The sequence below is a fragment of the Podarcis bocagei genome (assembly GCF_964188305.1).
Source record: "Podarcis bocagei genome assembly, chromosome: 10".
Lineage (NCBI taxonomy): Eukaryota > Metazoa > Chordata > Lepidosauria > Squamata > Lacertidae > Podarcis > Podarcis bocagei.
Window position 1 is genome coordinate 49,187,256 of NC_138135.1, and position 22,750 is coordinate 49,210,005.

The following is a 22,750-nucleotide window of genomic DNA, read 5'->3' on the forward strand; positions in this document are numbered from 1 at the left end:
TACCGGCTTTATTGTATGTTCAGGATCCTGTTTCTACTTTTAGGTCCTTCACTTTAAGAAGTGGCAGTATGCAGCATACACAGCGAAATTTTAAATTGTGAACGTTAAAATGAGCCACAATTACTTTGCTTCCTTGACTCAATATTATCTATTATTTTTAATAAACGAGTAATGTGTGAATGATGAAAATGCAATGAATGTGATTCAGCCCAGCATGTAGTATAAATGAAAAAAAAAACCCTTTTAATTACAGAATCTGTTATACCAAGTAGTGGCACTTTTCATGTAAAACTACCAAAGAAGCATAACGTAGAGCTTGGCATCACCATAAGCTGTAAGTAAAAGTAGACTTTTGTCATATTTTTTTAAATATATGATCCTGATAATATATAATGTTTGGTAACAAAATTATTGCAGATGTATTTTGTACTTCATTTTGCTCTTTCAGAGCTTTTGACCACCCAGCAAATTAAAATTAGCCAAAAGTTCAAGCTAGACCCCATAACCAAATCACTTATTTAGCATAAATTAGATTCTCTGAAGCTTCATTGATAATTATAGCTGAAAGAGGTTTTTAGATAGGAATGAAATTTGAAGGAAATTACAGTCTTATGTCTGTCAGGAGAAAGAGTTGTAGACACAGGATATTAATATAGATAAAAATACAGAACAATGGGCGAAAGAACAAGAAGATTCTTCTATTTGACTGCTATATTTATTTATTTTTTAAAAAATGCTCATCTGTATGTTGTGGTTCCTGGAAAAAAATCTTTATCTGAATTTGTGCTCATTTTGCCCAGCTGAGATGAGATTAGCTTTGCAAATAAAGGTTTCTATTTTAAATTCACTATCTGTATTACTTCTGAGTCTTTATATTTCCCCTTAAAATTCAGTATTAAATTAATTTCTTGTTTTCTGTTAAACTTTGAGAAGATTGGAAGATTGTTATTCCATCCTTACTTTGCTTTATTCTAGCATTTTTCTTGTTTAAAGTTTTAAAATCATACTGCTGAAATGTACTTGGTATGGGTTATAGAGATCCTGAAATTCTTCATTTGACACTTGTTTTGTTAGCCAATGCAGTTTAGAGTAGGGTAGTTGTTTACTTACCCAATTCAGGCGGATACGATGGGATGACTAATACTCTTCAGAATTTGCAGTCTGACAGATTCCATCATTATGGTTTGAGGGTTTCAAAACACCGATAAGTACCAATTATGAGGTGGTCTGAGGGTTGCCCCAGTTACATGAGGAGAGTAGCATGTTTTTTCTTGTGCAGTTGTTCTGGGCTCAATGGAGTACCATTATACTCCATCATGTGGCAAGGAGTCCTTTTTTAGGAGGTTGAAGTTTGAGCCATTGATCTACTATCAAGTAGACACTCAGTGCTTTTTTTTCTAGAAAAATAGGTGCCAGTATTCACCATAAGCTTGTTACAGTAAGTGTAATTCGTTTTAACAAAAACAAAAAAGAGGTGCCGTACTTTTGAGTGCCCCATGAAAAAAAGCACTGTATACACTGAAATTAAAAACAATGTTACCATTTATAATTTCAGCAGAGTACAGAATAGTTATATGTTTTGGATACAGGTTTTCATTAAACAATAAACAAACAAAAAAGCAACCCTGAAGTTATTTGTACCCAATATGATACAGAATATGCTATACATACTACCATTATATTTAAATCTGAGTTGTTTTTTAACAAAGAATACTTAGGAAAACATCCTTTAAAGGGTATAAGGAATTCCAGTTAAGTTTAATTTGTTTGCCATCTCAATTGATTTTTAAACTGAGGAATGCAGTATAGATTTTTATGAGATCAATTTTTATAACGCGAACTACTTTATCATCACAAATACTTTGAAAAAAAGGGCATTGAAAAATGTCTAGAAAGATAAATGAGCTGATGAAATATCAAAATAATAGTTTCCTACAAGTAGACATATACTGCACTCTATATCTCATGGGAAAGGTGACTCGTAGGTTCTGTTCTTCATATCAGCCATGAGGATGGACTCAAATGGGTCTTTGCAAGGATTTAACATTTCTCATACCTGTATTTGCAAGATCATATTCATTACATGTAGGAGGAAGTTGATGTAGCTTAAGAGCCAGTGTGGTGTAGTGGTTAAGAGCAGTGGGCTCATAATCCAGTGAACCGGGTTCGATTCCCCGCTCCTCCACATGCAGCTGCTGGGTGACCTTGGGCCAGTCACGCTTCTCTGAAGTCTCTCAGCCTCACTCACCTCACAGAGTGTTTGTTGTGGGGGAGGAAGGGAAAGGAGAATGTTAGCCGCTTTGAGACTCCTTAAAGGGAGTGAAAGGCGGGATATCAAATTCAAACTCTTCTTCTTCTTAAGATTCTGTTTAAAAGGGCATGATACCTTTGTCACATCACAAGTATAAAGCCATCTTTCTGACAATATTAGGAAAGAAGTAAGAGTTTTTTAAAGTTCAGTTCCAGCCATGTTTACTCAGAAATAAGTTCCACTACATTTAGGCAACATTCGCACCATACATTTAAAACGCTATTATACCACTTTAAGTAGTCGCACCTCGCCCTAAAGAATTCTGGGAGCTGTTTGTTAAAGATGCTGAGAGTTGCAAGAAGACCCCTATTCTCCTCAGAGTGTTACAATTTCCAGAGTTCCCAATGAACTCATTGCAACTCTAAGAGGGGAATATGGATCTCCAAAAACTCTCAACACCTGTAACAAACTACAGCTCTAAATTTTTCTATTGGGGGGAGGGGCAGAGAAAGCCATTACTGTTTCAAGTGGTATCTTAGTGCTTGAGGTATATGGTGTGAATGTGGCCAAAATGAACTTTACTCCCAGGTAAATGCGGCTGTAGCACTGCAGCTCTAGACCGCTGAACTGTTTTTGTCAAACATTGAAACCCTATGTGCTCTTACCAAATTCCATTGACGCAGTAAGACTTAACTTCTGAGTAAACCATTGGGCTATTGATCTATCCTGCATGCAAGGATGGGATAGAACAGGAAATGTTTTAAAATAGCAAGCTGGGTTATGTTCTTTCAATAGGAGGAATGGGGCAGCAAGAATGTGAGGGATACCATTTCAAAGTCAACCCTTTTGCAGTATGAATTGTAGCACAATTGCTGCATAGGTCTATTTCAATGTGGGCACAGAGTCCATCATTGCATGCCCTCCTTACTGTGCTGTTGGCACAGCATGATGCCTGAAAAAATAATTTTATTTTATTTGTTTATTTAAAATGCTTTAGGCCGTGTTTTAGGGCAAAAGACCTCTCAAGATGGCTTATGCATAAAATATGACACAGCAAAGCGTATTTAATAAATCAAACCAGTACTAAACAATACGAGAGCAATCAGCCCAAATATGTTAAAACCCAAAAAGAAGATGAAACCAGCAATCCAACAAGCACCCTTCAAGGGAAGAGCAAGGAAAACAGATGCATTTTCAGAGCTTTCTGAAGGACCTATAATTACAGGGTTTGCTGAACCCCAGGTGGCAAGGAGACCCCAGAAATGTGGGACTGTTGCAATATTCTCTTCTCTCACCCGGTAATATAATAAAATTAAATTCCAAGGTTCATCTGAATTATGAAGCTTTTATGGTAACCTCTGATACGACCAGTGAAGCAAATTGTATACATGTTTAAGAAATTGAGGGGTCTGAGTTCATAAAGATTGCTCAATATTCTGTTTTGAATGAAACTTTGTTTCTATGAGCGCTGTGCCACACCAATATTGATAAGGCACACCAGTTATATTTTAGGACGAAAGGCTTAGCATATAACTGCACCCCACAAATGTGCATTACTAGGAGTATTTGCTAGCATGGAAACATCCATGTATAATAAATATCGTACATAAAAGCAATAACATTGATTTGCATATGCTATATGGAGTTTTGAGAATTAATTTAAATGCATATATGTGTGTGTATTACATATTTCAGCTCCATCTAGTCGAAAACCAGGAGACCCTCTTGTTATTTCAGATATTAAGAAGGGAAGTGTTGCACACAGGTGAGTGATTTCAAGTCAGAAAAAAAAAGTTACGTTGGTTACTCTCACACTCCCTAAATATTTAAATGATCCATATTTCTAAATTAAGCAAATCCTTCCACTGGAGTAATGTTGTTTTTTAATCTCCACTGCTTTTTTTAAAAAATAAATCTATTTAAAAAATAAATCATTTGCATGACTAGATGTCTAGAAAGCATGTGCAAGTCATCAGTTTTGTAATGTGTACCATTTGTTAACAGAACTGGAACATTAGAACTAGGTGATAAATTGCTCGCCATAGATAATATTCGACTAGACAACTGTTCCATGGAAGATGCAGTTCAAATCCTGCAGCACTGCGAGGACCTTGTAAAGCTCAAGATTCGCAAAGATGAAGATAACTCTGGTATTCACAGTGAGCTGGCTTAAAAACCTATTTATGTACATTTATAACCACTTGTGTTAGTTGCAATCTCTGTTGTATAATCAATGGATGTTCTTTAATATTATTTTTAAATATACAGAGAAAAGGTGCTATCTATATCAATACAGATATTTTTGTATTCCATGACTTACTTCCAAGATTCATGCAACATTAGAATATTTGTCATTGGTCCATGATAGGACTATGGCATAGCCCCTCACCGCAGAGAGTCATGCATGCTTGTTTCAGTGCCACTGTATTTAAAGCAGAAATGTCACCCCAACCACCCTCCAGAATTTCAGACATGATTTTGGCCCAGCTGTTTTAGAGTACACTCAGTGTAGCCTGTTTCTTTGGGATTCCTGGCAAAGCATGAAATCCAACTCCCTATAACTAAGTTAATACTCTAGTCCATATGCTCCTCACAACAATATTAGACACGCTTAATCATCATACAAATGTACATTTGGAGCAAATTTTGTTCTCTTGTTTACTCACTCTAATATCACTTCTTTTGGGCAACATAAAAATTAATAGATTCTCAGTCACAGGAAGAGACAAGAGCATCTCTTTTGGCATTCTTAGCCTTAAGTTTTGTTGGGGAAACAGATGGTTCCCTTTCCACAATTACGCTTTACTCCTGTCAGTATTTTCCTTCTGAGACCCCCATGTATAGAGCAATACATTATTATTATTATTATTATTATTATTATTATTATTATTATTATATTAATAAATACTAATTAAGATGATCCTAGTGCTCCCAGGTAGCAGAGTCATAAGCAGAAAACAAGTGTAGCTATTTAACACTTGCCATATTATCATCAGGTTTTTCTATCTAAAAGGCAAATTCATCACCACCCAAAGTCAGCCTGAATTAAAGCCCATGTCACCTGATTCCCTGACCTTTAGTATCTGCTCATTTCCAGTCCAATAACTATTATGATCCATCCCAATCTATGCTTGCTCGGAAACGGCGTACAGGGCCTTCTGATGGTTACAAGGCCTGATATGTACATTTTAGTGTGAATTAAAGCAGTTAATAATTGCCAGCCTCTTCATTCCGCGGCTAAATTAATACTTTGCATAGATTAAAAACATTTATTTTATAATACGGGGCGAATTGTGTGTAACTACATGACTACCAATTAAGGTCTGCTAGATGCACTTCATCTATTATGTGTGCTTAGTAAATTATCCCATTTAAATCTAGGTACAAAGACAGATTACAGTCGTCATAAAACTAATATTTCTGTACAGTTTGTGTTAAGAACAATACTTCATTAAGTTGCCAGTCCATAAACTGTTGTCATAAATTATTATTTTTTAAGCTGTTGCATGAAATCAAAAGAAACATAATGTAAGCAATTAGGGGGGTGTGGGTAATTATGCACCCACCCACCATTGCTGCTCTGCAGTGCCGTCTCCTAGGGTCTGGCATTCCAGCACCCGGAAACAAGCTGCATGCCCCTATGGAAAGGGATTGGGGGGGGGTGCCAAGGCAAGAAGGCAGTCTTCCAGCCTAGAGGCACATGTTGGGGGAAGCAGGCTTAGTTTGAAAGACCCATATAATAACCAAGAGGGGAAAGAGAGACTGGAACCAGAAGTCTTGGCTTCTTGGGAAGTAGATGAGAGACAAGGGTTTCCCCAGTAACGGTGATGTAACTCTGGGGCACACAATAGCCAAGCTGGAAATCTTGTGTAGAGAAAACAATAAATTCCTACTGTAGTCACATATTAGGTAAAGGGACCCCTGACCATTAGGTCCAGTCGTGGCCGACTCTGGGGTTGCGGCGCTCATCTCGCTTTATTGGCCGAGGGAGCCGGTGTCCAGCCTTCGGGTCATGTGGCCAGCATAACTAAGCCGCTTCTGGCAAACCAGAGCAGCACACGGAAACACCGTTTACCTTCCCACCTGAGTGGTACCTATTTATCTACTTGCACTTTGACGTGCTTTCGAACTGCTAGGTTGGCAGGAGCAGGGACCGAGCAACGGGAGCTCACCCCGTCGCGGGGATTTGAACCGCTGACCTTCTGATCAGCAAGTCCTAGGCTCTGTGGTTTACTAATCAGCCTATCTACTTCGCTGAGTCTCCCTGAAGCCTTTGTGGCTTTTAGGTATTGGGAGTGACAAGAATAATCAGGGACCACAACAGTTTTTAATGACACATATATAAATGTCTACTAAAATAATAGAATCGTTAGCTTTTAGTAAAGCGTTTTTACATGAAAATGTTACGGAAAAAGCAGCTGAGCCCACCACTGGCGCAAAGGAACAAACGAAACAGGAGATAAATGTGATCCCCCCTATCTGTACACAGTCCCTAACCTACACTAGGCTTCATTCATTCATAAGCTCCCTCCAGATCAGACCTGTGTGTCTGCCTTCTTGCTGTGAAAATGAAAAGTTGACCATATCCAGCTTCTTCTGCCCATGCACTCTCCAGTTCACACCCTCCAGGAAGCACAGGAAATTTTAATACCAAGCTCTACCCACCAGATCACAGGCTTTAAGTGCTGACCTTCACATCCTCAATGATTTAGCCCTTCCCATTTGAGCCCCAGGGTAGGTCAGCTAGCGAATGTTAACCCCATAATCCCCAAACACATAGACAATCAAAAGTTTACATTTTCATGCAATACAAAACAGACTATCAAAGCGATGTCCACGCAGCAATCCAAATAAGCAATGTTCATTTCTTTTGCACATACAGATGGCTGCCCAGCAGCAATATAATAAAGTAGATAAGCAAAAATGCCCACTTTCAAGTGTTCAAGTGACTGTTACTATTTTCACACAGAAAAGTATTTGCCAGAGACTTGATTTCTCCCCTTGGTAACCAAAACCTGTTTTATGAACTTGGGGGGGGGGGGGAATAACCTGGAGGATAAATGGTACCATATTTTTTGCCTTGCGGTTGTCTCTGTTGTAGGGGAATGCATGAAGGTAAAAGTTCACTTGGGTCTAGTGTCAGGTTTTAAATCATGGTTTTGCTTCAGTGGATGGGAAGGACATTTGATGTTGTTGCCTGTGAAGTCAAGTGTAGGCTTCAGAATTGAAGTGGCTAAGATATGTATTTGAGGCATGAAGCTTTTAGGATGCACACTGTGATTTCTGATCATTTGTCTGAATGTATTATTCTTTTCATTCCTTCTTTCATAAGAGACCAATTGCATCCTCTTGGCATGTATTGCAGATGAACAAGAGAGCTCAGGAGCAATTATTTATACTGTCGAGCTCAAGCGTTACGGAGGACCTCTTGGGATCACTATTTCTGGTACTGAAGAGCCCTTTGATCCTATTATCATTTCAAGTCTTACTAAAGGTGGACTAGCTGAAAGGTAAATTGAAATAAAGATATTCATAGTTCTGCTATTTACTGTGTTCATTCATGTGTGACAATTCATTCAGTCATATGCAATCATTCTTCCTTAGAAATCTGTCTGTTCTCCACAATTCATAGCAAATGAAATACTTAATGATGTTCAGTCTTTTTTTGCTGGTGTTATGATATGAGGTTGTTGTTAAATCTAGAGCATAGTTTTGCAATAGTTATTATCACTATAAATCACCTAAAGAAAGCTTCAGGCATGCTTACCTTGTGATGATATTAATAACTTAAAGAAAAAAGGTGTTGCATTCTTCTTATAAGGTGGGTGTTTCTATATACATTGTTACATATTTTTGCCTGTCTAGCTATATTTACCATATGTGACATATATACAATGTGCTAACCATTACATCTTCCTCATTCCCTCTTTATTTTCTTTTAAAACCCCATGTACTAATAAGCATTGCTATGCCAGGATAGGATCTTGAAATGTTCTTAGCAATTCATAAACCAAATATAGCACTTTTTCTGAGGGCAGTCATTGGGAGAAACATTCGTAACCCCATTTAATTTGAAGCCAGTAGAATTCTAAAGGTGAATAGCAATCTCTTGGATGTGGGTGCAGTTGTCAGAGACTGAAATGAGAACGGGGAAGGATTTTGGAACCTGTGTTGAAACAAGGTGGTCAAAATGCAAAGCAATCTATTGGGCAGTTCTGGGTGTGTGTGTGTGTGTGTGTGTGTGTGTGTGTGTGTGTAAAAGAGTGAGAAGGATGGTCCTGCTTCCTGAAAGCATCTATCAGAAAACTGTGGTGTCTGAATGCAGAGGATCAAAGACTGCATGTGTTACGTGTCCTTGTTCTGCAGCTGCAAGAATCTCTGGTTAATTCCCTCCTGAAAATCATGTGCTTCCGATGATTGATAAAATACCCCCCAATTCAGCCACCTGGCAATAGGACTGCAAAATGGTTTTGGAAGAGCCTTGGTAAAAATATGGGAGTTGCAGGTAGCTTCAGTGGAGAACTCACCTAAAGGTGAATAAGTAGTTGTTCAGGATCAGTTTCAGAGTGAACTGAGTTGTGTCTTGATGATTGTCCAGGCACGTCAGCAGATAGGTTCTAACTAAGTTGTCAATCCTAATATGCTCCCTAGCTATAGTTGTGGCCCATTTAATCCATCTATCAAGATATACCCCTTAATTTACTTCAGCTGATCATGTGAAAATATTGTGATGGTTTGTGCTATCATTGCCTTTTGCCTGTTGAATGGAAAACATCAATATTTGCAGGTACTAAGTAAGGAGTTTCAGTAAGCCTTCTGAATGTACAGCTTTAATCCATGGGGTTGTCACGTTGAAGGAAATGATGGGTTGTTGTTGTTTTTTCTTGGATGTCAATTGGTTCTCCTACCAGCTCTGAAAACAAAGATGGCCTGGTGATCCAAATAGCCTTAGCAGCAAGAATGACTAAGTAGCTCCATTCATCTTAAACACTTTAAATTAAATGTGAAACCCAAGGAAAAACTGCAGACACTTTTGCTTATCTCGTATATGTTAAATGTTTGGCTCAGTTTCCTTTTTACTGAACTTTTCATGTTTTATTTAACTCATGTTTCAGGACAGGTGCAATTCATATCGGAGACCGAATCTTAGCAATAAATAGCAGCAGCCTGAAAGGAAAACCTTTGAGCGAAGCCATACATTTGTTACAAATGGCAGGAGAAACAGTCACCTTGAAAATCAAAAAGCAGACAGATGGTGAGTGTTGTCTCAGGTATTACACAGGGGCCCTTCTACAGCCATCAACAATGCATACGTTCATGAAAATGGTATTTGGGTCATTGGAACACAGAACCAAAAGCACAGGTACAAGAATGGCTGAACAGAAACACTTCAAGGCCTACAAGATATTTGCAGTCACCAGTGCAGTAATGGAGTCAAACAAAAAGAGAGTCGATTATCTCTTTACAACAGTAGTGTTACAGTCAAATTTGGGAAGTAATAAACGACTCATTTGGACTCCTGTGGGTCATTCAAAGAAAAAAAGAAAAGTATTAAGTCACAAACCCTACACAGAAATGAACAATGAACAAAAAACAGAGGTACAGATCAGAGCCAAGCCCACGTTTATGAAGGATGTAGAAAAACCCACCCCCAGCTCATGCAGTTTGTCTGTCTTAGTTTTCTTGCTTGCAGAACGTCCCTCCATGCAAATGAAGCTGCATATCTATCTGATTTTCCAACCAAGTTTTAATCTTTTTTCCTACCATTTAATTCCTACCAGCATCAAGTCCCAAGAAGTTTCCGGCCTCTGGTCACCTAAATGAATTGAGTGACGTGGAAGATGACACAGCCACCACACAGAAACCTGGCAAACTGTCAGAAATATACTCCACTACCGTCCCAAGCGTAGATAGTGCTGTGGAATCATGGGATGGCTCCGGAATGGATAACAGCTATGGAAGTCAAGGTGGGTTTGTGCATATCAACCAGCACATGTAACATGGGAAACCACGCCATGGGAAAAACCTTCTAAGCCAACTTTGTTGTCTCTCAACTGTGCCGCCTCTGTCTCATTAAGACAGTGCCCTTTAGCACACTCTGCTGCCTCTTGCATTCAGCTAACCTTGGTCTCACTCTTTCACAACACTGTGACAGGTTATAAAGCATATATCAATATACTAACAGCCTTCTGCTAGTTTTACTGATGTCTGAATAGCCAGTCCATAGCTCATCCACAGCTAAATGGGTTTATCCTTCAAGCTTAGATTAATAAAAGATGCAGAACACATTGAAGGTGTTCATTAATTTGAACATCTGAGGTGCATTCATTGTGATTTTTAAGCTGGCTATGGTAAAGATTTATTGTAAACTGCCAAAGGGGGAGCATAAAGAGATTATTCAGTGATTTGTTACCATTTTGTTTCTCCTTCATCCCTTGACATTAAGATGTCAGAGGGCTTTCAGAATAATAACTGGTTTTAGGAAAGGTTTTGAAGGGAGGGGAGGAAGAACCAGAATGGATTTTCTTTTACCTCTTCAAAGATCCATGCTTGTTTTTTAGTATTTCACCTTTATTTTAAGCACTGTCATTTAAATCTCAGGGTAAAACTTTCAGCCCTGGAAGTGCAGGTTTTTATAAACATCCTGGGTTGGAAAAATGAGGACTTCTAAAAAATCATATTTTACATTGGAATATCAAACAGAGCAGGGACATGGGTCGGCAGTTCAAATCCCCATGATGGGGTGAGCTCCCGTTGCTTGGTCCCTGCTCCTGCCAACCTAGCAGTTCAAAAGCATGTCAAAGTGCAAGTAGATAAATAAAATTTAACAGTAGCCTTTTACCAAACATTTACTTCTTTTAAAGCCCCCCTTTTTTTGGTAAGGTATTTTGTGTAGAAGGGATGCGGGTGGCGCTGTGGGTTAAACCACAGAGCATAGGACTTGCCAATCAGAAGGTTGGCGGTTCGAATCCCCGCGACAGGGTGAGCTCCTGTTGCTCGGTCCCTGCTCCTGCCAACCTAGCAGTTCAAAAGCATGTCAAAGTGCAAGTATATAAATAGGTACCACTCCGGCAGGAAGGTAAACGGCGTTTCTGTGCGCTGCTCTGGGTCGCCAGCAGCGGCTTAGTCATGCTGGCCACATGACCCAGAAGCTGTACGCTGGCTCCCTCGGCCCAGTGGCGTAGCGTGGGGGTTGCAGGGGGGGCCGGCCGCACCGGGCGCAACATCTGGGGGTTAGGATTAGGGGGCGCAAATCCACGGGTTAGGGGGCGCAAATTACTTGCCTTGCCCCGGGTGCTGACAACCCACGCTACACCACTGCCTCGGCCAATAAAACGAGATGAGCGCCGCAACCCCAGAGTCGGCCACGACTGGACCTAATGGTCAGGGGTCCCTTTTTTTCTTTATCAAACAGAGCACAATGACATTCAAATGCCAACTAGAGAAGTCATTGTTTCAAAGATAAATATTCTCCTTCCCTTACACATTTTGCACATTCCTTCAGAAGTATTTTTGGACCCACTCACCCAGTAACTCTCTGCTGCACAAGAAGATGTAACATGTTCTTGGCCACATGATCATATGAAGATCATAGAAACATACCTGCACACCAAGACATCTGAGCCACCAAGCTCATGAGAATTGCTGTCGCTGTGCGTGCATTAAGCCCCCTTTTGCTTCTCCATGTATTTTGAGACACATGCATGGCAGGCTTTGAAGAGTTCCGAACAGATCTCTCCAACACAACAGCAAATAAGTTTCAATATAAGTAAGCGCAGAATGATGCACATCAGGGCAAAAGGACACGCACTCCTAACTTCACATTCATGCTCAACTACTTGAGACCATCTAGGAAAAGGATACTAAGGTTATGGTGGATTACTCAGTGAGAAGGTCAACTAGCAGTAGTAAAAGTGACAGATTCCATATTAAATAGTTTACAGAATGTATTGCCACAAAATGTTGCATTGGTTGTTACCTAACATGGCTTTAAAGGGGTATTTGTGGAAGATAGGTCTATCTGTGGCCATTGGCCACAATAGCTCAATGGAATCATTGTAGCTCTTCAGGAGATGGAGAAATTTCTGGGTTAGATAGTGGGGTGGATGGTTTGCTTCATGCTTTACATCTGGAAAGATCTGATTTGTCACTATGGGAATCATAATGTTAGTCTATATAGACTTCTAGTGGAATGGATGACCAAATCAGCTGCTGTGCAATGTTTATCTTCTGTAATAGGAAATGCAATAATTCTTTCTTTGTTGTTGGCATATGGGTGAACTAATGTTGGGCACTTTCAGTAATGATCTTTCATTTACTGCATAGTAAATGACACTGGAAGCAACTGTCATTTTCTCTTTTGCAAAGTTCCTTTGGAATCCATTTTATCCTAGCAAGAAAAAGAAATGCTCAAGTTTCCTCCTTAAACATAGTTAAAACAGGGCAGGGGCAAAAGAGCTTGAAAGTCAGATACGAATACTTTGAAGCTCAGAACAAGCAACTAAAACTATTCTTTAACAGCAGTAGTAGAACGAAGCATCGTATGTAATGTTGGGTGTCTGATTTCATGTCAGGACAAATTCCCAGTTGTAAAAAAAAAAATAAAAATTGCTAGACGTTGTGTATTTAGTCTTTCCTTTGAATTCTACAAATATAAAATGTTGCTATATTTTTAATTTTTAAGAGCAACAATTTGATTTATGTTTATTTGTGTGCCAGAACTCACTGTTCTGCTGTCATTCCACATCCCTTCTGAGGAAGGCAAGTCTCAGCATGCAGCCATCATTTAGTTTGCGCGACAGTAAACAGCACATGAATCACACACAATCCCTGCAGACCCATTTGTTCATCTGTCTGAAAAACTAATGAAATATTGAGCTGTGAATATTTTATTAAACGAAAATAGTTCTGTAAAATCTCCAGGAATGGTCAGCAACCCATCATGGGCGGCAGTAGACGATTTTGGTTCAGGTCAGGGGAGGGGAGTGTACAAGCCTGGATAATAGAAATTCAACTCAGTTCAGTAGTTCAAGTATAAGGTTGTGCATGGGCGAGGGGGCAACTATTAAGTATTTTTATATCACCTGCCCTGATGAATCATTAGATAAAAAAAGATTGAGGAGGGGTGTGTTTTTGTTTATCTCAAAATGACTACCCAAGAGTTAATTTCAAATAACTCATGCCAGGTCATAAGGTACAAAATATGTTGATATCTACACATCTTAGAAAAGTGTGGCATTTCCAAAACTCTCAATCTTTTGGGCAACTGCTGGGGTCTTTAGCAAGTGCTATCCCATCGCTCCAACTCTTTTCTGTCACCACAAATAACATCATACTATATATTGGTGAAACTAGCTGCATCTGTTGGGAAATTGTGTACATAATTTCAGCCTATGTAGTCTGATTGACTTTGTTAGTGTTGGCCTTCTTTTTTTACCCCTCCCCAAAGGGGTAAGTGAACCATTAACAATGTCATAAGCTACGTGACTGAAGCCGGTACCACTTGGAAGAAACTACCTTCATGCATTGTGAAATGGTCTGATTTGGAGTGGCCCCCTATGAAACAATAGGATTGTTTCACAGAGGGCCACTCCAAATCAGGCCGTTTAATGTGGTCCAATTTCCATGGTGGTGACAATTTCCATTGCACTGAACTGGAGCTATGCATCTTGGATCTTGCATCTGAAATTATCAACTACCATAGCAATAAAGTCAAAGTAAAGAGATTTTGTGAGAACCCCATTTTGGTTTGTGCAGATCCATGAATTTCTGCAGCCTTCCTTTATTGAGATACTATTGGTATATATAGCAGGCTTCCTCAACCTCAGCCCTCCAGATGTTTTGAGACTACAGTTCCCATCATCCCTGACCACTGGTCCTGCTAGCTAGGGATCATGGGAGTTGTAGGCCAAAAACATCTGGAGGGCCGAGGTTGAGGAAGCCTGGTATATAGCCATTTTCATATATTTAGACAGGTGGAAACTTATTTATTTGTCCAGTCCTTTGGAACCTAATGGTGTTGATACAGGTCAGAATTTAGTGCTGTTTTTTATAATGGATGTATGATTGTATTCTGCTTTGTATTATATTTTATATAGCTGCTTATATTGTATGCTGTGTTGCATCCAGTTTTGGGGAAAGGGTGAGGTATCATTGGCTCCACATATCACTACCTTACAGACTCACCTAATAATTGGGAAATGTGTAGTTTGAAGTTGAAGTATGAGTGGGGAATGGTCAAATCCGCGAGCAGCCGAGTTGATGGATAGTTCCTGCCTTGTGCTGCACTTGATGGCTTTACAACCCTTTCTATACTGATCTTCTATTTTTCTCATTAAGTATTTAACATTGCATCAAGCCGACAGCTTGAATGAGTTACTTTAGTACAGCAGTTCCCCTCCACCACATACAAATGGGAATCCTCTGTTCTGCAGCCTTTGCTTTTAGTTAAACTACCCTGAGAATATAATGTGCTACAGCCTGCACATATCCTCTCAGGTATTTTGTCTATGGCCAAAGTTGTGTAAAGATGGAAGTGCTTACACTGGCAAGTCATTAGCATAGGAAGATGATAGTTTTCAAGACAGCTCATTATTTTATCTCACAGCTTATAAGAGCCATTATAAAAAGATGCCCTTGGTTTTTCACCTTGCTGTTTCCATTTCAGTTTTTGAAGTATTGGCTGGTTTCTGTCCAACTTTTCCAGTTCAGATTCAGTCCATGTCTTTTCCTAATGGAGATAAACTTAATACTTGCTAAACAGGATAACCTGATAACCATGTTCCCAGTACAGTGGTACCTCTGGTTAAGAACTTAATTCGTTCCAGAAGTCCGTTCTAAACCTGAAACTGTTCTTAACCTGAGTTAAGCTAATGGGGCCTCCTGCTACCACTTTAGCTAATGGGGCCTCCTGCTGCTGCTGCCATGCCACCGGAGCACGATTTCTGTTTTCACCCTGAAGCAAAGTTATTAACCCAAGATACTATTTCTGGGTTAGTGGAGTCTGTAACCTGAAGCGTCTGTAACCTGAAGCATCTGCAACCTGAGGTACCACTGTAATCTGTAGTGCAAGTACAGTTTAGGTGACCTTTATTTTGGTTACCTTACTTAACATGATAGTGATATGGCCTATATATATTTTTCCCCATATTATCTATGGTTTTTAACATACTCCCAATTCTGCAGTATTCTCTGCTTTTCAGGATCCCCATCCTACCAACCGCTCATTCCATAGCTGGGTGTAGAAGCTTGCACACCACAGCATGTTTTTACTGTGTGTGAGAACCTGTGATGGTAGTGCAAGGCTACTTTAGCAGAGCTGCTGCCCTCTTATCTGTTCCCTAGCCCAGCAAAATGGGATACTACTATTGAGCCGGAACACTGCAAGCAGCAGCTAGAGAGAAGGGGCTGCTCCTTATCTGCCCTTCACATGAATGCCTAGAGAAATATTACCTATTCTGTGTCCACAAGACTGCTAATGGATCAAATGGAAGTCTGCACCCTGTTATCAATTGCATTTCATTTATAATGGAGTGCCAAAATATCAGTATTTTAGGACATCACCAAAAAATGTAATATGTCAGCATTGGTTGCTTTACATCGCCAATGAATAATAACATGTGCAAATAAGGGGCGTTGGTGTTTAGTACCACCAAAATATATTTATAGAAACTTTCTTTTAAGCTCGTACAGAGAGTTTGTTGTGTGACATGCTGCATTCCCAGACTCTGACTGGAATATATTGCCTTGTTTCTTTGTTATAATTACTCTGCTACGAGTTCTTTGATATCATCTATGTCAGGTCATTTCTTTATCACAGATTGAGAAGGCCAGGTGAGTTACACTTTTGAGATTCGGTGAAGAATTAGATGTTGGTTCAAATCAGTCTGTTTCCTAGATAATTCTGAGCAACTCTCATGGCCTCAGTTCCACATGCATGAAATGGGAACATGGATGGCTTTAGCTCGCATAATTGCTGGCAGAACAATGAAATAAGTTAAAAGATATTGTGTTATTAGGGGTGCAATGTAGTGTTATAAAATACTTTCTTCGTTTAAAGCATCGCGGTTTTACAAATATGGTTAATATTTTAGGTCCCAATTATCAGGCTTCAGGATACAACTTCAACACATTTGAATGGAGGAGTCCAAAACAAAGGAGCAGTTTATCCCCTCCCACCAGGCCCCGAACCAACCCCTTCCACAACACAGGGCTAAGTGATGATGAATGGGATAAACCAGTCGCAAGCAGGTATGTTTTGCGCCTGTTACTCAATTTATCTTTGCAGCAGCAGCATTCTTTGTGAGTACATACACCACTTGCCTGGGCTCAAAACACCAGTTGCCAGTTTATCCTCTCACTACTGAGATATTTACAGTTCATGCTGCATGAGATTTATTAGGTTAGGTTAGTGACATTCATGAAAGGTTATGATGCTGAAAGCAATACATGTGCACTCGGTGAAATTCTATGCATAAAAAGATAGATCATTGGTTCTTGTTAATGCAACAATTAAACTGAAAAAAGGTCCTTCCCCACCCCCCTCCTTTGAATGTTGTAAGAGTCTTTCGTTTCCCTAATCTTGTTCCACGCACATCAACATTTGACATAAATGTAGTTTCGTGCACACGCATCTTTGTAAGGACTGGTTCTTCATTATCTATGTGTAGTGTGGTTGCAATTTCCACATGGTCAGTAGCTATGGTGCCCCTTTAAGAAAGGGGAGCCATGTGGGACAAGGGGATTAAGCAGCCCCTTAGAGCCCAACCATCTGGTGTGATCTCCTGTTCTGAAATGTTACCAATGAAAATGCAATTCTTGTCAAGCCTTTGCCCATCTTGGAGAGGCTCTGGCCAGGAAACGTCGTGTCTAACCAAGACAGAATAAGTCAATGGCTTGACCCCTTATTTTGCAGAGTAAGCAAAAAGCATGAAAAAGAATTTGCCCAAAGCACAGGTGCTGGCAACAGATCCATGTCTTTATAGATGAATGGAGCAACAGACCCACTTTTCAAGTGGGTTGGGTGCAACTTAAAGGGCTAAGGGGACACATGAGTGCAAGTGCTGAACCCCAAACCATTCCTCACCCATTCGCTCCACTGGCTCTTTAAATTGCACCCTATCCTCTGTGCAGACCCACTTTGAAGAACATGGGGTTTGCCACTGTCACACATAGTTTGTGTTAAAAAAATCAATAGAACTTCTGTGCTCTGGTTCCCAGTTTACTTGCCGTACTTCAGAGAATTGCCTGACGCTGCTGGCCTTAGAAGAGTTTTGCTGTAACCCTCAGACAGGCAGCATTATTGCTAGTTTCTCCAGCTGACCTACAGTCTAATCAATAGTCTCAGAGAACACATGGAAAGTGTTACTAGTGATTACAGCGTGACTTGAATAATTCCTCTGCCCTCCCCACCAAAAACACACACACACTGTCCCAAACCATTATCTCCAGTGTCCTCATGGGAAATGACTTGCTACACTGGTTTTTTTATCACTTTGGACTCATGAATCCATGATAAACCTAAAGGAAGGTGCCCTAGTTTGTCTCTACTGATAATGAAGATGCTCAGTTGCAACTGAACCTGATCCAAAACCTGGGGTAAATAGCACTAAAACCCACACATCTGTTCCTCCAGCTGATGCCAAGTCAATCAGAAGCTTATTTTCTGAGTTTATTATTCCCACACATGCATCCAGAAATGGATACTAATTCCCCCCCCCCCACGCAGCCAGTCTCTCTGCATGGCCTGAGATTTCTAAGCATTCATCTAGTTTCTGCTTGGTTTGGGGAACCGTAGGGTGCCACCATGTTGTTAGGCTGACAGCAAGTTTGGCAAGTGGTAGGTTGGATGCAAAGCAGAGGCATACTTACCCCAGCAGCCACATGCCAAGAAAAGTCCATGTCTAGTGGTTGGCTAATGCACATCTTGGGCAAATCTGGGCCTAGGTTCTGGCTAGCACATCTTAAAATAGGGATTGAAGGAATGGTGATCAAATATGGATTGATCCCCAATGGCGATGGGTGGGGAGACTGCACATTTCTAATGTAAATACTTTACAGATATTGGGGGGGACTGAACAATCCTGTGGCTGGGAATCTGCAGGCCCTAAGCTTTCTCCCTGATTTGCCAGCAGTTGTTCCAAATCACCCAAAACTTTCCCAGTTCTGGGAAGGCAAGGAGAAAATAAAAGAGAGCAATCTCTTTCTTACCTTTTCCCTTCTCCCACTTGTCAGTAGGAGGGAAATTGCTTGTGCCAGATCCTGTCCTTGGATAGATTTCCCGAATGTTTGTAGCTGTTGCTACAGAATTGAGGGGCCCCCCTCCTCCATTGCACCTAAACACCAACACGACTCCATTCTATTTATGGAGATGCATAGACTCTACTTCTGCAGCAGAGCATAGGAGCCTTTGCACATGGAGGCATTTTTTTCAGCTAAGGCAATGAATCTGGACTTCAGAAGAACCCCCCTGCCTTATCCTAATACCCCTCAGCCACTGAACCAGTGAGTGTGGGACTGTACACTAAATCTGCATTAAGTGAATTTGGGAATCTATCTTAAGTGTGGGAGTGGCAATTCCAGTCGTCACTGATAATTGTAAGGAGCGAGAGACTGTGCTGTTTTTTCCAGTTTAGTTTACACGAACCATTAATCTTGCATCTTCCTTTCCCTCACAAATGTGCCTGCATGTGCAACCTCACCATTCATAGCAGCTCCCAAGCATGAGTTAGCCATGAAGATTGCTGCAATAAACGTAGGCCGGGGTTTGTGTGAAGTTTTATTTACAGACCACTTGTAAATTCTTGGGTTAATTAAGCCCCCGTGTTGTGCGTCAGTAATCGCGCTCCTTCTCCACAGCCCTGTCTGAGCTTGCTTGCTTCCTGCCCACGCTCCCCCTTAAGTCTGGTTTTGTTGCTGTAAAGCATTCCTATGAAGTACACTGCCGTGTTGCCTTTGCCACTTAAGCAAACCTTTCTCTATGAATCCAGCTTTGCAGGTGCCCCCGAGACTGACCAGGAGGAAAATTTCTGGTCTCAAGCACTGGAGGACTTGGAGACTTGTGGACAGTCAGGAATTCTGAGGGAATTAGAGGTAGAAAAATAAATAAATCTTAATCCCGTCACAATATACCAATTTCTTTTTCAATTAACACTCATTTATTTTTTTTGTTTCCCCCCCTCTATATTTTTTTCTAAGTTTGCATTAATCTCACAAATTCATTTTAAAGCTTTAACCCCCCCTTTCCACAGGACAAGGCTGACAGGCGTCTGTGTTTGAGAAACATGACTCTCTTGGTACCTACCCTTTATGTTTATATTTTGCTTGTGCAGCTGCCTCCCCTGATTTCCCCCTAATCAAGCTGTTTTCTTTCATGGAACTGCTGCTGAAATGATACAAGCGTGTTATGTGTTCAAAAGCTTCTCCTGTGCTACTGCTGGCTGCACCTGTTTGCAGGCTTATTTTTCCTAGGCAGCAGCGCATCCCATTCTCTTCCAGCTGCTTTTTACACAAGGTTTCCTTGGCATGTATCTCTTGCAACAAAACTGATTCTGAATTAAGGGGAACATAAACGAAAAGCAACTTTGCGAGTTTTAAAATCGGGAGTCACCTGATGAGCCAAGACAACTGCAATGAATTCCACATTAACTTCCCACCTAGAGATTTACTTTTTTTTAAAAAAAAGACAACTCTTTGTTTAAAGTTGCCTGCGTGTTCCTTAATTACACCAAAAATGAATATAACTTAAAATAGCTTTAACGTTTCAAAAGGGCAAGTCCTCAAAAATTTTCTTTTATGTTCTTTTAAATTCCTTGCGTTGCAAAATCTGGCAGAGTCTCATTTTCATTTTTATGTCATACTGAAGTCCCTGAGCAACCACAAGGAATGTGAATGGCATAGCTGGGTAAAACTCGTGGAGCTCGAGTGGATTGCGCAGCCTCAGAATTATGGCTTCCGTATTGCACGTCTGTTTACTTTCATGTGGACCTGATCTGAGTTTAATTGCCATTCGGAGGAACGTAAGGGAAAGCTCTGTCTAAAGGCATGGTACCTCAAGGCTTCTCTTGCCAAATTCCTTCCTGTCAGCACAGCAAACGGATATGGAAATAGATAACGGGAACAAATGTTTCAGTAGGTTGATAATTCCCCATTTTAAAGATGACATGGTGGGTTGTTTTTGTTGCTTTTTTTAAAAAAAAAAAGGTGAAAATGAATTGGGCATTTGCTTAACCTAATTGTGCTCCGCTGCTTTGCTGGCATCTGTGTGAGCAGGAAGCAGCTGTGCAAAATTATATTGCAGAAACAAGACCCTTGTTTCCCATCAATCCAACCTTGTTTGGACCCCTCTCAAAGTAGTTCACTTTTCAGTATTGATCAGCTGACTGGCACTGTCAGTGAGCCCCACTTGCTCATGAACAATTGGGAGCTTGCTTTGAGCTCCTGTTTGCTCCTTTAGAGCCATGTCTTGACATCACGTAAGACGTCAGCAAATGGGAGAAAGCCTCGCAGGCCAAATTGGGTCCAGTGCCAGTTGTAAGTAGGCCTGCCAGTCAGTTTCCCAAACCTGTGCTAAGTAGCCTTCCCATGAGTTCTCATCAAAGATATTGCTGCTTCTCTTGTCGACTTGCTTTGTTCTAGTACCTCAGATCTGCAAAAATGCTACCTATTGTAGCATTCATTATATTTAGGATAAACTAATTATGCATGTGCCAGGATTAATTTAAATAACAAAATAGCTTTTAGGGTAAAGAACCTTTGCCAGCAAAGATTTTTGTAGTCCACTTTCGTTCCTCTGGTGGCCAAGCATGACTACGGCCGGCCATTGTAACTCACCAATTATAGAAGCTGTCACTCCCCCCGTCCCCCACAGATTGGATAAAAATGTCATCCAACAACCTTTTTCGTCAAGTACATTTTTCAGAGGACTCCCACTCAAATTGTCCATCTATCCTCCAGCCATTTGCTGTGCTCTGAAGTGACTGTGTTCTGGCCAAGACAACAGAATAGATGCTGCTGCCTTTAGTTACAGCCTAATCTTCTGGGTGTTTTTTTTACTATGTCATGTATGATAAAAACTTTTTGTTAACGCTACAGGCAACCATTATGTCAGGGAGCACCATGAGTCTGAACCATGACAACCCGCAGCATCGCAGCCACCTGGGGAGACAAGCCAGCTTCCAGGAACGAAGCACTTCGAGGCCTCATTACAGCCAGACGACTCGTAGCAACACGTTGCCTTCAGATGTGGGAAGAAAGTCTGTCGCTTTGCGGAAGATGAAGCAAGAAATGAAAGAAATTATGTCACCAACTCCTGTGGAGTTACACAAGGTGAGTTGGTGCACCGTCCGATTTCTCCCCTTCTGACAGTAATCTTGCACTGAATGCAGTACAGAGCAGATGACCGTCTTCACTCATGGCCGAGTAAGACTGTCTTCTATGAACACCGTTTTAACAGTGAGTCCGTAAGTGACTATGGCGGCCATTTTTTGATCCACACATCCTTCCACAGTGGTGACATAGGTTTCCGGGCAGGAGTTGATCACGGTGAGGGTTTGCCAAAACGTGCCTTCCTCTTAGCACGTTTCTCCCTTTCATCCGGAGTTCGAGCATCCCAATTGGATGACAGTACTCCCTCGAATGCAGAGCTTTCCAAACCTTTCATGTTGGTGATACTCTTTTTAGACATGCATCATTTAACAACACAGTAATTCAGTTTTATTAGCACACCGGAGGTTATACTAACCCCAGTAGAACACAGGGAGCCGACACACTAACATGTCGCCACGCACAGTTTGGAAAGCTCTGCTCTAATGGGTTATAAAAATAAAATATTTGGACTTGTATGCAAGCCCACTAAATCTGTTCATATAACGGATGTTTATATATTACAATTTTTGAACAAGCAGAGGGAAATAGCAGTTACTATAAACTATTTGACTTCTCTCTTATTATTTCCTTGTGATTCTATAACAACACATTCATTCTGAGTTATCCAAACTGTTAATAACAGCAAAGAACTCAGGTGCCTTTTAAAAGCTACCTTTCTTTGAGATACAGTCATACTCGGGTTGAAGTTGCTTCAGGTTGAACGCTTTTGGGTTGCACTCCGCGGCGACCCGGAAGTAACAGAACACGGTAGTGTTGAATGGTCACTGTAAAATGTGAAGGTTCATTATTGTTTCACAAGTTGTGTATGTCTTTAAGGGCCAGGGCTAATAACGAGACCCAGTCTTACAGCTGTGAAACATAGCAGGTGCTGCTAGGTTGTGTTAATTAAGCTGTGTCAGCATTTGGGCATAGTATATAAGGAGCAGCACCTAGCTCTCCCATTTCCCTGGGGGGGGTGTTGGTGGTTGGGTCATGTTTATTGTTGTTATCTTTAGTGTAAAAGGAATTTTTGTTTTGTTATTAAAACCTTGTTAAAGTTATTTTTGAGTTCCTTGTTATGCATGGTCTCCCCAGCAAGCTCTCTGCAGCGCTACTAAACTGCAAATAGCCAAC

The 22,750-nt window shown here is 40.6% G+C and overlaps 1 protein-coding gene across 20 annotated transcripts in view; it reads left to right on the top strand.

Annotated features, from left to right (window-relative positions):
* The window catches only part of GRIP1 (glutamate receptor interacting protein 1), a 346,924-nt gene that overhangs the window by 319,488 nt on the left and 4,686 nt on the right, over nucleotides 1-22,750 (top strand). For 6 of the 20 annotated variants that reach the window (XM_081211477.1, XM_081211478.1, XM_081211479.1 and 3 more), the window contains 10 exons: nucleotides 254-334; nucleotides 3,947-4,016; nucleotides 4,256-4,410; nucleotides 7,584-7,761; nucleotides 9,367-9,506; nucleotides 10,033-10,218; nucleotides 16,345-16,501; nucleotides 19,240-19,342; nucleotides 19,501-19,545; nucleotides 21,344-21,577. In XM_081211477.1, the coding sequence (XP_081067603.1) occupies nucleotides 254-334; nucleotides 3,947-4,016; nucleotides 4,256-4,410; nucleotides 7,584-7,761; nucleotides 9,367-9,506; nucleotides 10,033-10,218; nucleotides 16,345-16,501; nucleotides 19,240-19,342; nucleotides 19,501-19,545; nucleotides 21,344-21,577 (1,349 nt within the window). The remainder of the gene's footprint in view (nucleotides 1-253; nucleotides 335-3,946; nucleotides 4,017-4,255; nucleotides 4,411-7,583; nucleotides 7,762-9,366; nucleotides 9,507-10,032; nucleotides 10,219-16,344; nucleotides 16,502-19,239; nucleotides 19,343-19,500; nucleotides 19,546-21,343; nucleotides 21,578-22,750) is intronic. The other 14 variants (XM_081211473.1, XM_081211481.1, XM_081211463.1 and 11 more) reach the window with 5 other exon arrangements.